At 47.9% G+C, this 17,728-nt stretch overlaps 1 protein-coding gene across 1 annotated transcript; it reads right to left on the minus strand.

Annotated features, from left to right (window-relative positions):
- Positions 1-2,060: 2,060 nt before the first annotated feature.
- PtA15_8A353 (uncharacterized protein) lies at positions 2,061-5,450 on the minus strand (the record flags this gene model as incomplete). The annotated part of the gene is made up of 5 exons (XM_053171774.1): positions 2,061-2,303; positions 2,374-2,963; positions 3,032-3,100; positions 3,467-3,875; positions 5,283-5,450. 5 exons carry the CDS (start codon positions 5,448-5,450, stop codon positions 2,061-2,063), a joined length of 1,479 nt encoding a protein of 492 aa, XP_053023004.1.
- Between the last annotated feature and the right edge of the window lie 12,278 nt (positions 5,451-17,728).

Here is a 17,728-nt window from a genome sequence, read left to right on the forward strand (position 1 = left end):
GGGAGCAAAAACACGGAATGTCCGCGCCCAGTACAATTATACCTCATGGCGGCCAACGTGGGATCAATTGCTTTCAACACCTCAATACTCTCTTTGTGACTTATATGCTCATTAGGGTAAATCACCAACAACCCACGAGCAGGCCGATGGGGAGTTTGTGCAGTTTTAGACATTTGGGGCTAATCAAGATGTCCAACAGACAGCTCATACCCACCTGACACTTGATCAGTATGATTTGAATGTTTTTGCAGATTGTTTATACAGCCATTCAACTCCAAGAAATGGCTGTCCTCTCCCAAAAAACCAATTCCCTCCCGCCCTGGGCGGAGTGGTAAACATGCCACATCATCCCAGCCTGTGCCAGAGTGACACGCAATTGTGCCCCCCGTGGCCTGAGAGAACTGAGGAATTTGGTAGAGAGTTTCTCAATTAAGCCTGACTCATACATCTCTGGATGGGTCTGACTCTTGAGTGGAGCTCCATGAGGGCCAAAGCCACCCCCATCTGCCCCCACCCCATCTCCTTGATCTGCCATTTCCTTTGTAAAATCATAATCAGTAGTTATGGATTGATGTGTAATACAGGATGAAGTGGAACAACAAGAAAATATGGAAATGTTCTCCATGATTAACATCTTCCCCCAAAAATCAGCCACCCAGTGAGCTGGTGGCGCCAGAAAGCAGCAAAAAATGCCACTGTTCTAATTCTCCCAGGCCGCAGGATTGAGTTAGTGATGAGTCCCTCTGTTGGACGTCCTGACAGAGAGCTTTTTCAGATTTGGCAGGGAAGTGTTTTTGTTTTAAGGCCACTTTCTAAGCAAATGAGCAAGCTGGAATCTTGGATGACAGGGAAGAAGGCCTGGACGTTTGCCCCATGCGCAGCGATTTGGGTCTTCCTGCCCCTCCATTCTCGCCCCCAACACGGGTTGCTGGGCGAAGGGATGCGCCAAACGCTGGGCCGCGGGAAGGCCGTGGCCCTTTCTGGCCTCTTAGACACACCAATGCTCCACCCGTCAAGCAGACTGGGCTGCCACACTTGACCGTCTCCTGATCACCGATCTCACCTGGACAATAGGGGGGTTCACGTAAGGCTGATTTCAAAAATCAGCAACCAAAACCAGCAGATGCAGCCTTTGAAAATTGTGAGAAAGCAAAAAGGTTTGGCTGGGCAGCTCCCCTTTGGAAGCAATCTGCAAGGCATAAACCTTACTCACAGGTGGATGAGCAGACGAAATCAGCATTGCTTTTTTTGCAACGTGAACCCCCCTAATGCTGGCATTCTCTGCTGGCCGGTTTTGGCCCATTGATGCCCGTTCACTTGGATGGCCGCTCGTGAGGGATTCTCTCTCCCACGTGGCGGGAGGGCAACATCTTTTCCGACAAGCTATCCCCAGCTTCCAAGCCGACTTCTGTCATCAGTTACTAGGACCAAGTTGATATCTCGCCCGAAGGCCTGAGCCCGCCGACCGCGGAAGAGCGCCGCTTCCAGCCGCCGCCCATCCTACCCACTCCACCACCACTCCCCTCCCAGAACACGTACACTTAAACAGGCGCCCCGAGCAGGCCCTCCCTGCAAAGATCAATCAAGGAGCAAGCCAAGGAAGTGCCAATTGAGTTCAGACGTGTGTGAGTGTGTACAAGAGGGGGCAAGAGAGGAAGAGGAAGAGAGAGGCAAAGACAGGCATAGACCAATTCATTCACACGAAATAACATAGCAAGAGACACAGAGGACGGGCGCGGGAAGGACAGAGCGGGATAAGTATTAGCGGGCTGTTATTATTATATATGGCGGCGAGGAACCGGGGCTGGAGGGAGACAAGATACACCACTCGCGCTGTTGGCAGGCGGGTGTGCGAGGTAAACAAAAAAGAAACTCGGGGACAAATAAAAAAGCGTGGGAGAATTAGGACGGGGCGGACACGACAAACAAAACTAAGCTTGGAGAGGGGTGGAAAAGAGTGTGTGTGGGTGAGAAAGAAAGAGGCACAAGAAGACACGGCAAAGAAGAGGCAAATGTGAGAGAGAGAAGAGAGGAGAGGAGAGAGGGAAAGAGGGAAAAAGCTACAGCCTGCCCGCCGACGCCGGAGACCCGTCGGCATTCCCTCCCGCGTCGAAGTCTCCAGTGGCCGCGCGCTGATGATGGAGCGAGGAGGGGGCGATGCGGGGTTGCGGGACGGGCCCGACACTGACGACCGACGCGGACGCGCGATGGCCATGGCCGGAGGAGACGAGCGAATGGGCGGGGCCGTTCGCGGCCGCCAGCGCGTGCATCTGGGCCGCCGTCTGCGCCTGCACAGCCATCATCTACATCCCCCAGAAGAAAACCATCAGCTTCTTTGGCTGTGGGCAGAGGAGAAGAGAAGCGAGACTCCACCTGGAGGATCAGTTGGCTGCGCTGATGGAGGGCGATTTTCTGCGCCGTGTCCAGGCCGGCATACAAATAGGGATCGACGCCGACGGGCGTGGGCAGGTCGTCCACGCTGCCCGCCGGAGCGGGCGGAGCAGGGGAAGCGGTCCAGTACCCCGCGGGATTTTCGGGAGACGCGTCGGGACCAACGGGTGGTGGGCGGCCTCCGCCTGCTCCGCCGACTGCTGCTGCGCCCTCGCCGCCGGTGCCGAAGGTCTGTCCGTCTGAGATCGATAGGTTGGGCCCACCATCTGGTTGAGTAGGCGCTGATGATCCGGGCGGGCCGGGCATGAGATAGCCCGGCCCGGCCAGCAGCGCAAAAGCAGGATGAGGGTGGGGATGGATGTGGGTCGGGACGGGAAGGAACGAGTCTCTTGGAGTAGCAGGGAAGTTCCACGACCCCGACCCCGACCCAGAGCCCCCCGAGCTCGAGCTGGCGGGGCTGTTTCCCCGTGGATGGCCGGCGAGATTCCCACTCCCAGTCTGTTGGGACTTCAGCGCTGTCGACGAGGAGGGCGCTGGGGAAAGGTCGGGGCGCAGCAGAGGGAGAGGAGGAACTACAGATAATCAATCAGACAGATGTGCAGGGAAGGGTGTTTTGGACGGGCGTGATGGGGTGTCTTACTATGAGAAAGGTGTCGAGCGGCCTTATCTCCACCCGAGCGAGCCGAAACAACAGACGCCCTTCTATCATCTGTGGAAGCGCCGGAGCTAGAGAATACGGATGCGGATGCAGAGGAGGCGGAAGAGAAGGGATGGATGACGGAGGCGTGGAGTTGGTGGCGGGTGCGGATGAGGGTCTGGGCCGGTGAGATGGCGCGGAGCGGGTCGCGGAGGGAGCTGCATGACTTCTTCTTGAGCTTCGAGAGCGGCACCTCGTCTTCATCCTCGTCCTCATCCCTGACAGGCTTAGCGGAAGCGGGCTTGGGATCGTCGTCGTCGTCGGAGTGCCATTGGTCGAGGTGGCGCGGGTCCTGGCCCTGGCTCTTCTTCGGCGTCGTCGTCGTCGTCGTAGTCGAGCGGAGCCTAGCAGGATGCTGATGGTGGGGTTGTTGGTGACGGAGGACGACGGGGACGGAGCGGATGCTAGCGTTGCTCGAGGATGCGCGCGGGTTGTTGTAGAGGCCTGCAGGAGCGCCGGTGGAGGCGCGGTTGAGAGTGGCGGAGATCCTTGGGCCGGCGTAGGATTGCCTGGAGGGCGACTGTTCCGAGCTTATCGATCGGACGGACATCCGGGAGCCATAGAACGCCGGGCGGGGAGGCATGAGGATGTCGTGTTCGGCATACAGCCCGCTGTTGGCCGGGAATCCGGCGGGGGATGGAGGGATGGGCGAGGCGGCGTGGCGGTCAGGGATCTGGCTGATGAGCGAGGGCGCGCCGGACCGTTGCTGGTGGGGTCTGTTGAAGTTCTTGACGGGGCTGGAGGAGGGCGGGTGGCCGTAATCGGAGACGGCTTTCGCAGGGGACGACTTGAAGCGGGCATGTTTGGTGATGGGTTGTTGTTGTTGTTGTTGTTGGGAGGGGGGGTCGGGGTGGATGAGGTTGGGGATGGCTGCGATGTCGGAGAAGGAGCTGGAGATGCTGGCGCGCGAGTTCCGGGCTGCTCGGGCCTCGCGGAATGCGGCGGCGCTGATCTTGGAGGAGGGGCTGGAGGGCCGACTGATGGAGGTGATCGAGGCCGGTCTTGAGAGGGTGGTGGTGGGTGGAGCAGGAGCTGCTGGTGCGGGTGCTGGTTCTGGCGGTTGCTCGGCTGTTGGGGTATCTACTTCTGGGGGCGGGTTCGGAGTAGTTCTGACGTTTCTGAATGATTTGAGGGCAAAGTTGTTGGTAGATGGTTTGATGGATTCGACTAGGGAGATGGCTGATGACTTGTGGGTGAGTCTGTTTGGGCGTAGTTTGGCAGTGATGACTGAGAGTGGGTTGGTGTTGGTGGTGTTGTTGATTTGCTGTTCGAGTAGGAAGGATGGGTTGGGTGAGCTGTAGAGGTTGTTGCTGTTGGTTTCAGAGACCGAGCGTCGGTTGTGAGCTGTTGGTTTGAGAGTGATTGGGCTGTTGAGAATCTCGAGTTGTTCTTGGGGTGGCTGGGGCTGGGGCAGTGGTTGTGGATGTTGTTGCTGTTGCTGTTTGAATAGTTTTTTGATGCTGAGCCGGCGTCGTTGGTGTTGTTGGGAGGTGGCTGATGGTGAGGGGGATGGGGGTGGTGGCTGTCGTTCGTCCTTGGTGGTGCGGGTGCTGCTTCGTGTGCTGAGGGTGCTGAACAGTCTGAACTGGACCATCGTGTCGAGCGTATTAGGAAGTGATAAGGAGAGTGATGAGACAGAATTCAAGAGAATGCAAGTTGAGAGAGAAGAAGAAGAAGAAGAAGACGGAGAGGCGGTCAAGAGAGGGACGAGTGGGAAAGTCAACTCAGTTTTGACTTTTGACTCAGATCGCTCCCATACTCCCATACCCCCCATACCCCATACCCCATAACTCACCCTCACAGTGCACACCCACTCGGCTCACAGGAAGCCCCCTAGCGATCAATCAGTCGTCCTAGCAAGCTGAGCTCCGAATCCGATATAAGATGTGTGTGTTGATGAAAGGGCACTCTCTTCCGCCCGACACTCCTCAGTTGTGCTTGTAGATGGATGCATGTCTATCCCCAGGAATTGTGCGTGAACAGGCAGCATCAAGCTGGGAGAGAGAAAATTCTCTCCGACCTTGCATTGATCATCTTAATCTTAAATAGGATTCAAGATAACCAGTCTTCGCCGCTCGTCGGGTATCTATTCTACCGTGCATCCCGCCGAGACTGTCTCTCAGCCTCAACGGAATTCGTCGCCGGAACAACCGAGCTCCGTCGCTCCAGTCGAGGCCATCCACGCCGCACCCACCACATTACATCCACAGAGCTTCTCCGTGAACGAGCGGTGGTGAGCCACATCAGCTGAGCGTCGAAACACTCCGTCATTCTGTAGAGCACTCCGCCAATCACCATTGATCGCCCTCCGGATGTGCCCGCCGATCGTCTCTGTACCAGATTCTACCAACAACGCAGCCATATCTTTGCATACATACCACACACTCGCATCCGGCCAAGTCCGTGTCTCTGAGTTGTTCCTCAATAGGCGAGCCATGACGTACGATGGATGTCTCATCATATCTCAACCAATCAACCGATTACTCAAAACACCGAGCTTGAATCCTGATCCCCTCGCCGTTCACCGTGCCGTACATATGTAGTACACAACGGGCTGCGTATCGAGCATCGTGTTTTGCCCAGCTTCGATGGTCTATGTACCCCAAGTCCATCAAGAAATGTACATGTATTCCAAGCGGCTGTCTACTCGACACTGCGCTATCGGGGCGATCCCAGCGATGATGTATGTTATCAGTGGCCTTTGGTAAGCGCCCTCTGCCACACGTCCATCATCAGTAGGCGGCATCCTTAATTGGCCCTCAGGTCATGTACACGTTTACATACATAAATAATTCCAATCAAGGCTTCCTTCAGGCCCGTCCCCGATGACGGTGTCGTTGTGTTATCGAGAGCTGGCAAACTTAACCCCGAGACTCTGATCGTGGCCAAGGAATGGGGGACTTCCCGTCGGCTAAAATGCTTAATCTAGAGGGACAGGCTAAACCTTACTGGCTGGTGAAACCTGATTGATATTGAGTTTTCACCAACCAAACAAGGTTTAGTGGCCTCCTCTAAATCAAACCTTTTAGGCGACGAGAAGTCCTCCAATCGCATCATCAAGCTCCCTAAGTGCACTCAACTTGGAGGAGCTGTGAGGCACTACAGTTGTCAACTTTTTCATTGGGTGAACTTCCTGTTGAGATCTGAGGGCCTCCAAGAAGTGATCTGGAGCCCCAAAAGCTAGATTTCCCAGCAAAAATCTAGACTGGAAGACTTCCCATTGTTGCCTAAAAGGCTTGATTTGGAGGAGACCACTAAAACTTTTTGGTTGGTGAAGACTCAATATCAATCAATTTTCACCAGCCAGCAAGGTCTAGCCTGTCCCTCTAGATTAAGCATTTTAGCCAATGGGAAGTCCTCCACTCTATATCCACAGCTGCAAGGGTAACAGATGTGATGGGAAGTCATCCATTGAGTGCAGCAACCTACATACAGTCAACTCCCTATTAACTCATACCCCTTGGTGGGCCCATTTTACTATGGGCTAAGAGGATCATAGGGGAACAGTGAAGTATCTGTTAACCCATGATATTGTGGATAATGAGAAGATTGGAGCTACTAGAATATGTATTGCGTTAGGGGTTTGCTCTAGATGACTAACTACAAATGGTGTAGGTTGAGAGAGGTAAGCAAATGTTTACCTAGAAGCAGGCAGAGGGGCCGCCAGCTAGGGATATAGGAGAGCTGAGGAAGGGAGGGTTGGTTGAGCTGAGCTCTCTCAATGCTGGCTTGTCTATCATAGCACATCAGATGATCAGTTGTCTTGCCTCCTTTCCCATGTCTGGGGAGTCTGCCTGGCAGCTTACTTGGCTGAGGTTCTTTCCTCCTTTTTGCCTACGCTAGTTGCTTGCTTGGGCTGGTTCCGCTGTTGTTATCTGTAGTACAGTGCACGGCGTTTAGAACCAGCTCCCTTGCTGGCTTAGCTTGAGAAGGACCCGGCTACTCACCGTCTTTGGAACTTTTTTGTTCAACGATGGTGCGTTGTTGGGTCTTGCTTATTGGTGGTTCACCTGCTAGCGGGGTCAAGGCATTTAGCTATGACTTGTCAGTTCTAGGAAGGAAATCAGCGCTCACCTTTGGTGTTTGCTGATATCCTTTCCAGGAGTGACAGTTGTCAGTTGTTTGCTGCTTTTTGTCAGACACTGAGACACTAAGTTCATGTGTCTACAATGCATAGTACATGTCTTATAACCTAATGGTTAAAGACTGCTTTAATAATTGACTCATGTACATGAAGTCAAGAGTTCAATTGCCTGTCATTAGACTAATTATGTCCTTTTATGCCTATGTACTATTACTATGTACTTACTACATATTTCACATTCTTTTGAATATGTAATTAACCTTATTTCACACTGATTACATATTTGTACATACAGAGAGAGATAATCTTATCTCTCTATGTATTTATCCTGATTAAGCGCAATGTATGTACAAATGGGAAGATTACATACCCATTTATGTAAATCCCCTTCTGAATTCCGTGATCACTCCTCTCCTTGGAGTTAAGGATCCCTCAGGTCCTTGACTTGAAGGAGGGAGCTGATCCCTGCAATATAAAAAGGGAGGTCTCTCACCTGTAGAGATTCTCCCACCCAGGTTATTGCCATACAAACCCGTGTACCTTACTGAAAATACAGTGAGTGGGGTTTTTACATAATCTACTAACCTTCTTCTTCCTTTACATCCTTCTCCTCTCTTCGTGTATCTTTCCCCTAGGTACAGGTGTTATTATCACACCTGTAACCTAGAAGATAAGTGAGCTACTCCTTATATCGCAACGGCGCTTGGCTGAATTTTGCCGCGTCCCCTTACATATGTAAGGGTGCCAGTCCCTCCGCCTACTGGCGTCAAGTTGGACTTACTTCCACTTGTTACTTTCAGTAACTGTAGTGTGACCTATTTCTCCGCTTGCCGCTACATCATTGCCGCGGCCTGCAAGCTAAAAACCCATCAGAGTTACGTCACATAAGAGACAAACCCTGACACTTTTTCAACCTTGCTTTTGGTCATAACGGCACCTGTGTGGATCAACAAACATTCACTCAGTTTTCCCGCCGCGTGAGCAGCTTGGGCTGCGGATTTGGGTTTGCTTTGCTTACCTTCCTCCGCAGCTGAAGTGGTTTGCAACATCTTCCTCACTTTTTGAGTTAGGTGTTGCACCCCTTGGCTAGTATTCTTACAGATAATACATAATGGATCCCCATTATCTCTCTTAACCCATAATACATTTACAAGAAATAAGAGACATTTTTTTTATTTTTTTAGTGTGCTGCTGACTCAGATGTCATTCCACATGGCTATAGTTATTCTAGGGCTGGTACTTAAGCTTTATTAATTTTGTTCTTCATTGTAAACTTCTGTTCCTTGATCCTTGGGTGACTTGCCATCCCCATTGTCAAAGTCAGCTCACTTCCATAAGAGCTAACACCAGGTTGGTGGTCATGCCAGATGCAAGGCTAGGCACACTGGTGCCCATGGTGCTCAGTGTAAAAAAAGATCTTAAGAAGCCTGGTAAAAAAACCCTCTAAACCAATATATCACATTCATTTCTTTTTCTTCCAATAAGCAGTATGGGATTACTAATGCCATTTTTAGCAGTGGTGTATTGCAAGCATAATGATGTGGATTCTTATGGCCCCTGATGAGGTTTTGGTGGACTTTATCAGGTGCCACACAGGATGTCAAGCAAAATTTACATTATTATGCTTGGAATATACCACAGCAAAACACGGCCTAAGAGCATCTCCACCGCAGTCCAATGTCAGCCCACTTTCATAAGAGCTGATACCGGGTTGGGGGTCATTACTTGGAAAATGTTTGCAAATTTTTTGAAATGTGCTGTGGACCAGGGTTGGCAAATTCCATACTGAATTGATTTTTATTCAATTATCATTTGAAGAAACTTCAAAGCTACTTTGTATCTTTGCATCCATGGTGTATTTGCTTGCGTAGGTACCCAAATAGGGACCCAGGTAGAGATTATCTAAGGTGAAACCGCTGTTCTTTGCTGTAGAAAGTGTGGTTTTAGCGCAGTGCATTGGGACCCAAACTTAACAAAGTCCCTTGAGACTTTGGGGGTGAACTCGCCAAGCAAGCCTCTGTCAGGAGGGACTTACTGTCAGCCTACGTGATGCCAAGGATATTATACTTCTAGCTAAACGTGGTGCAAAGCGAAAGATTAGAGTTGTAAAACTCTAAAACAAAGGTATGAGGGATAATTCCAACGTAAATGTTGGGAATTATTGCGTAAAAATTAGGGCAATTAGGGCCAATTTGACGTAATAAAATTGATATAATTAATTTTAAGAGGGACCTGATAAATCAGGGGTGTTTAATCCCTCTAGAATGAAGAACTGGGGCCTGTAAACAGGGGTGTTTCAAATGCCAGAAAGAAATGGCGGAGAATCTCAAGAGAAGGGGCTTAAACTTACTAGTATAAGACCCTAGAGGCACTTGAGGTTCTTCAGGCGTGAATTTGGGAAGTTGGAGGCGCTCAGAGGAGGTAATCTTGAGGGCAGGGTGGTTACTGGACAGCTTCAAGGCGGAAATTGGGGCTAAAAATCACGAAAGTAGGTATTTTACCTGGCAAATCACAGGCTATTGAGGCTGTTGAAGGCGGGTAAAATTCTAATAGGTAATGTAAAGCTGGGAGATCTCCTTTTTTGCAGATAAAGGGCCCTTTTTATAGCCTAGGCAGGCCTCTAGGGGCGCCCAGGGGACAGGGGGACACTTGTGGGCCCATTCTGAGGCAATTTGGTTGCGCTAGAAGGCGCTGTGGGTCGAGGAACCTTGGGGCTTGGATACAAGGGTTGCCAAGGACTATTTACAGAGATTCTGTGCAGAAAACTTGGTGCAGGAGATGCCCCCTTTATATCAAGTTGTCATGATTTCGAGTGCTTCATTCTCAGTTTGGCCCAGGATGGCCCGGCCAGAAAGCCACAAGCTGCCACTGTGACCGTTGCCATGTGATGGCTGCCAGTGCAATGTTACATATGTACAACAATTCCGATTGTTGGCTTGGTACAGGCTTACAGCCACTCTCCCCTGAAGCCTACCAACCCAAGCCAGCGCACGGCAATCCGGCAGGGAGTCGAACGCATTGGGGCACAGGGCACACAAAGCGCCACCTGTGGGTTCCCCCAGATGTACCGCCTTAGGGTACTCGTCAGGGGCATTGTGGATCCCCACTTCCCAATCGGGCCAAGTGGGGCCACCACAAAAACCATGCCGCTGTGTGGGCGCCCTTGTGACGCTGATCTCAAGGGCGCTTGCATGTTGCCCCGGTCATCTGGGCTCAAAGGATTGATCCGCCACGGAGGAGTCCGCTGGGCGTTCGGTGAGGCCATGGCGCCATTCGGGCGCAGGCCTGGTGACGCCGTGTGACCTCGTGTGACTCAAGAGACCCAAGGACGCTGTCAGCAGCCGTCATTGAGTCGCTAAAACGCTTGAGGCCACAGTGTATGTCCCACCGTCAGGCTTGGCTGGGGCCGATCGACCAAGCGGCACCAGCCATCTCTTGCCTCTGCTCTTTGTGGCCGGCGCAGTTCTCTGCCCCCCGATGGGAATGTGTTAAAATTGTGTCTGGTAGCGGCCCAATGTGGAACTCCTAAAAGATCAGGAAAGAGCTGTGAGGGGAAATAGTCAACTACACTACTAATAATGTAGGAGAGGCTACAGGTGCTGGTGAGGCTGCCCTCTAGACTAACGCTGATGGAGAGAGGGTTACACTAAGAAAAAGAAAAGGGTGTGGCTGATGATTCTCTTTGACTTAGATGGCTTTAACACTTTATGAGTCTGAGGTGTATCAATCCTACTGAGTGAGAGAGGAGAAGTGAGAAGGGGAAAAGCAGAAGCTCTTGGGAGTCACTCTGAGATGGGTAATGAGATATATGCTGGGGGATATATTTCTATGGTGATGAAAGTGTATCTAAGTGTGATGTGTAAAGGTGCTACAGAGGGGATGTAGTAGAAAGTGCATGATGGGGATACAACATCTAGAGGGGTGTTTATATATGTGAGAAGTACTACAGGGGGGTGATACATGATGAGCACATAGTAACAATATCTGAAGATGAGCAGTAATGATGAAGGTGCAATGACCAAGGAGTGTACATGAAAGGTAACTATGTAGAAGATGAAATAATGATGAGCATTTGATAATAACTACAAGAGCTATGAAGGAATGTACTGCTGATATCATATGAAGGGGAAAATGAGTAATGAAGTTTATGTAAGATCTGCAGTCCTATGTAGCTATGATATTAATGAATGATGTATGTAATAATGCTAAGGATATATATGAAGAAAATACCTGCCAAAACTATACATGCCAATAACTGCTGATCCATTTGGAAATCCTAGGTGAAATGAGTGGGTGACTAGGGGTAAAATGGGGTGTAGAATCTGAATATGAAGTAATAATGAGGTATTTATGAAGGGTTTAGGTGATATGAGGGTGATAGTATGAACAGGAACAGGGTTACCACAAGCTCCCCCAACTTATTGTCTGTCCCCAGACACTGAGAGGAAAAGAAAAGAGATGAAGAAGAGAAATTTGGGGAAAAAAAAAAAAAAAAAAAAGAAATAAGGAAAAGGAGTTAGTCCAATCCAAGGAGGGAAGTAGTTATCCAACCAAAGAGGCCAAGTCCAAGAGGTCCAAATCCAAGGAGGGAAGTAGTTATCCAACCAAAGAGGCCAATTCCTGAGAGAGGTCCAAACAAAGAGGGAAGTAGTTATCCAACCAAGGAAGTCCAAAATCCAGTGTCCAAAAAGAAGTCCTGAGAGTACAATCCAAGGGTCCAATGTCCACAAAGAAGTCCATAGAGTCCATAAAAGAAGTCCAAAAGTCCAAGTCCAGAAGAAGATAATTCTAAAACTAATCAACTATATAAAACTGAATATCTCAAACACTATGAAAAACTAGAAGATCCACTATATAAGATAATACTAGAACTAAACTACTGAAAATCTAAGCTTATGAAGAAGAGAATTGAGATAGGGGGAGTGGACGATATACTAACTATGTGTAGTACACCAATTATGAAGACTAAAATCTAATGGCATATCCATAGACTAGTAAAAAAAGAAGACTAAAATCTAATGGCATATCCATAGACTAGTAAGACTAAAATCCAGTGGGTATCACTGAACTAGTAAGGGGGGAGTGAGGGATGGAAGCTTAGACCAGAGGATAGGCAAGTATGAAGATATATGATGAAGCTAATGATAATTCAGAATGAAGAGTTGAGGTATTTATATATTTAACCTGAAAGAATATCTACTGTTGTCCAAAGAAGTCCAGAAATCCAATGTGGCCATGTGACTTGAAGAGGGTTGAATACTTGAGAAGAAAGTCCAGAATTCCTAGAAGAAGAGGATTTTATATGGGGTCCAGAGTCCAAAGGTCCAGAGTTCAAAAAGAAGAAAAGAAGGTTTTTAAAGCAAAGGAAGGGTGACCAGATTTTATATGTATGAAGTGGGTTTTATATGTAGGAATGGTTGGAGTATCTGAAGTAAGAAGGAGTCCCAAAGTGGCAAAAAAAGGAAAAAAGTAGACCAAAGTGGCAAGTAGAAGTAGTCCAATGTGGCCAGAAAGGTGAAGTATATGTTTGAAAGATTTTTATGAATGAAGAATAATCCTAGTGGCATAAAGAGGAGTGAGGAATTTTTATCTGAGGTAGTGCTCATGAAGAGAAGGGAAAAAAATCTGAAGAAGGATTGGGGAAGGAGTGTAATTTCCAGATGATAATAACAGAAAAAATCTTGAAGGGATATGAAGGAGAGTAATTTTTAGATTAATAGAAATAAAGGGTCTGAAGGGAGTTGGAGGGGAGCAATATTCAGATTTAATAGGAATAAAGGGTCTGAAGGGAGTTGAAGGAGAGTAATATTCAGAAAAGAAAAGAGGGGAGTAAGTTCCATCCATGATTATTTTATTTTCCTTGATCCATAATCCCTTATCAGCCTTCCCCCCATTATGAGGTGACTAGAGGTCCTTATTTATACTAATTTTATTCCTGAGGATGTTGTTGATGCTCCATAACAACGCTGATCCAGTTTTACTTGATTGGGCGCGGCTGCGGCGAGTCTGTTCCTAGGCGCAACGAGTAGATATCGCCAATCTTTGTTTTAGTCGTCCAAAACTCATGGGGTAAGGGAATAAAGAAAAGAAAAAAAAAAAAAAAAAAAGAAAGGAAAAGGAAAAGAAAGGGAAAAGAACTCAAAAGGAAAGAAAAATTAAACCGGGTCGTGCACCGGCGTCGAAAAGAGAGTGAGAAAACAACCAATCCGGGTCGCGCACCGGCGTCAAAAATGAAAGTCGAGCTTTGACCGCTCATAAAATCGAAACCGTCCGATGGAATTCGATAAAAATTTGATAGAATGAAAGGCCAGAGGGCAAGGAAAATTTGGCGCTAGAAATCAGCCCGAGTTGTCGTGTGCCGGTAACGTTCGAAAAGGAGAAGTCCGTAGGTCCGCGGGGCTAAGAAAATTCGATCCACGCCTTTTGAACGCTTGTATCTTTCGAACCGCTCGATGGAAATCCAAAGGTCCACCGCCAAATGAAAGGCAAGACCCCAGGAAAAAGTTTGAGCCATACGGCGGCTTTGGGAAATGAGCGCCGATACCTTTTCTAAAAGGATTAATGAAAATCCGGCCCGAGCGCGGCCGGAAGTAGAAAACCAAAGGAGAACCCGCCTGGATCGTGCACCAGAGTCGAAAAGAGTGTTAATAATAAAGAGTGTAGGGTCTGGGTCGTACACCAGCGTCGTCCATAGTTTCTTGAGCCCGTAGTCCTCGCAGAAATCGCCGAACTGCCCATTATTTTTCCCTAACTCGAAAATCAAAGCGATGTCTTATCTTAATCCTATTATAATTGAGGATAGCACTATTGAAGAAGAGCTGTTTCGTCCCCCAACTCCCAATTCCGAAGAAGACGCCGCCGGTATTCCAGTAGATAATTCTGATAACAGTGTTGATAATGCCGAAGACCCAGCCGAGTATTCCGACGACGAAGTTGATTATAATGGAGTACATACTCCTCGAATCCATCCCACCATGCCTGCTCAAGCCGCGTTTCCGGCCGAGAACATTCCTCTGCGCGGGGCACAGAACTTTTACCATGCCATGGAGCTTGAGTTTGTCGAATTCGCCACCGCTACTCATAGAGACGAGGACGCCGTTCGAGCCGCCAAGGAACGCTTCTTTGCTCAGTTCAAGGAGCACTACAACCGAGTAAGTTCTTTTATTTATTTTTAGAAGTAATTTTTAATACTAAAACAAGTTAATTTCTTTTTCTTTCTTTTTTTTATTTATTTATTTCTTATGTGTAGATGATTGATTTATCCAACCTGCGTCCTGGTGACCGGGACGCCATTGCGAGATCCGACTTCGAGCGCCAAGTGCGCCGAGCTGATAATTTGCGCCTGCGCCGCCAAAGGAACCGCGCTAGCCGCCGCCTACGTCGTGAGAGGGAAAGAGAAGAGGCTGCTAGGAATAGGAGAGAGATGAATAGGGAAAGAGATGAAGAGGAAAGAAATAGGAGAGACAGAGAAAGAGCCAGAGAGAGGATTGATGATTGTGAATGATACTAATGAAATTTTATGTTGTGATTATATACTAATTTTTACTTATTTATCTTTTTTTTTTTTTTTTTTTGCAATTAGCCTGGGATCCTGTAGAGTGGGCCAGATTTAGAAGGGAGGAAGGGAGATTTATCTAGGGATTGATATATATATATATATATATTTTATGGTATGTTTTCAGAGAAAGAAGTCCTAGAATGATACTTTTTGACATGTGTTGATGCATATCTTCTGGCCAATTCAGTTCCATCCAGTTCTTCCAAGGTGTAAGAGCCTCCAGGATTTTGAGTTTTTATTCTGTAAGGTCCATTCCATTTATTTTCAAAGAGTTTCCCAAATTGGGAGTCCAGAGATTTATTGTATACTAATACCAGTTCTCCAGTTTGTAGTGGTTTTCTTGCTGTCTTTTTGTTGTTCCAGTAATCCACAGAGCTTTTCCTGGTGTCCATAAGGTGCAAATGTGCCTGCTGAAGAATAGTGTCCCTGTTTTCCAATTGTTGAGTCCTGGCCAAAAGAAGGTCCTGAGTTGATTCCACTGTGGTCCAGTCTATTCCAAAGAAAGTTTCCAGTTCCAAGTCTATGGGTAAGATGGGTGATTGTCCAAGAACCAATTCATAGGGAGAGTAGCCAGTTGATCTTTTGGTGGATATTCTGTCTGCAAACAATACTAAAGGTAAATAAGACCTCCATTTCTTGCCTTCAGTTCCACACAGTTTGACCAAAGTGTCCTTGATTGCCCGATGTCCTCTTTCTACCATTCCATTAGCTTCAGGATAATAGGGTGTTGTGACTTTTACTTTGATACCTGCTTCTAGAAGTGAGTTTTGAAATTGTTGTCCAAATTCTGAGCCTCCATCCACCGTTACTGACCAAGGGGCTCCATATCTGTAGATCCAATTTTCCAAGAACCAGTGGGAGATTTTCTTTGCCTGTATTTTCTCCAGTCCAACAGCTTCTATCCATCCAGAAAGGTCATCTCTAGCAATTACCAAGTATTTCCATTTACCTGCCTTGATGTGTACTGTGTCCAAACTAACTCTTCCAAAGATTGTTGATGATTCAGTGGGCTTCTTTGGTTCCATGGGTAGTACTGAGTTCCTCTTTTGGCAAGCTTCACAAGATTGGACCCACTTGGTAACTCCTCTTTTAAGTCCTGGCCACCAAAATCTGAGTTTAGTTCTTCTGTAGGTTTCTGAAATTCCTCTGTGACCTAGGGTTTCACGGAGAGAGCTGAGGATGGATTTCTGTGCTGAAGGGGAAGTGACCACTATTTGGGAGAAAGGTTTGTTGATCCTGTGTAATACTCCATTTGAGAGAAAGTAGTTGGCTGATTTGTGCAAAATTTGTCTGAATTCCAGGGTGCTGCATCCAGGAGGTTTGTTCATGGTGGCCAGGTAGTATTCCAAATGTTTCCAAATTCCTTGTTGAAGAGACCTTACCTCCTCCCCCAACTCAGCTGATGTCCCCAGCAGCAAACCAGGACAAGAAAGAATTCCAAAAGAAGATTGCTTGAGTCCAAATCCAGGGTGAGGTTTGATCCATTCTTCATCCTCATCAAAGCTAGGGCAGTCCTCCTCATCTGGGTCTGGAGGCCTCCTGGAAAGTCCATCTGGTAAGGTGAAAGTTTTTCCTGGGGTGTGGACCAAGTCAAAAGAGAAGAGCTGAATAAAGGCAATCCATCTGTTCATAGGGGCATTAGGTAGAGAAGGGTTGTTGATCATTCCAATAAGGCACTTGGCATCCACCCTGAGTTGAAAGTGTTGGCCCCAGAGCTTGATTTGAAGTTTCTTGAGGATTTTAGAGACCCCACAGAGTTCCAGTTTTGATTGTGAGTATTCTGATTCCCTTTTTGAAAAGACCACTGACTCATATAAAACTGGCCTGTCCAAATTAGCAGAATCCTCCTGGGTAAGAACAGCTCCAGCAGCAATATAACTAGAATCCACAGAGAGTTTGATTTGTCCAGCTTCAGGTCCAAATTCCAGTTTCTTGAGGGTGATATCCTTTCCAATAATCCTTTTAAGGTCCTCAAAAGCTTCCTGGCAGTCCTCTGTCCAATCCCAAGTAGAGTCCTTCCTGGTGAGTTGTCTGAGAGGTGCAGTGATGGTGGAGTAATTTTGGATAAACATTCTGACATAGACACAGATACCTAGGAATCCTCTGACTTCAGTTGGGGTGATTGGGGTTGGCCAAGTTTCTATTTTGTTGAGTTTCTTAGCTGAGATTTTCCTTCCTTCCTTGCAGACAACATGGCCTACTAGATCCAGGGCAGGGACACAACAGGCAAACTTTTTACCAGAGATAGTGAGTCCAGCTTCTTCAATCCTAAAGAGTATCCTTTCCAGAGTGATGGCATATTCAAAGATAAATTTTCTGATTTGGGGGTTGGCATCCAGGGTTTGTCCATTGTAGTCTGAGGTTGGTCCTTTGATTCCTCCATCATCAATAAAGATTCCCATGTGGTGAGGTAATTCATCCTGGAGGATCCACATCATCTGGGCCTGATAAACTGCAACTGAATTGGTGGCTCCTTGGGGTAATCTGGTGAGTTGGAATCTTCCTAGAGGAGTTTCAAAGGTGGTGAGGGGCCTAGATTCTGGTGCTAACTCCCTTTCATCATATCCTCCCATAATGTCTCCAAGTCCATAGCAAGCCCTTCCAGTGAATGAGTCAATGAGTTCCTCTGGTGATGGTGGTAAGCCTGCATCCTTGATAGTGACTTTGTTGAGTTTCTGGAGATCATGGACTATCCTTAATTTGCCATCTTGCTTTTTGACACAGAAAATGGGGCTGGAGTAGCTGGAAAAAGATTGTTCATAGAGGCCAGTCCTGAGTCTTTCCCTTACTAATTCTATGACTTGGTCCTTGATGGGTCCAGGGATTGGGATAGGTTTCTGTTGCCAAGGTTCATGGGGAATAACTGGGATGGTGTAAGGTTGTCCATAGGTATGTTTGAGTAGTCCTCTTTCATCTTCCTTGAAGGCCAGGGCTCCTTGTCTGATGGTGATGACCCAAACTAATAATAAATATTCTTGTTCTGAAAGCCATCCAGGGG

Source organism: Puccinia triticina, chromosome 8A (assembly GCF_026914185.1).
Source record: "Puccinia triticina chromosome 8A, complete sequence".
Lineage (NCBI taxonomy): Eukaryota > Fungi > Basidiomycota > Pucciniomycetes > Pucciniales > Pucciniaceae > Puccinia > Puccinia triticina.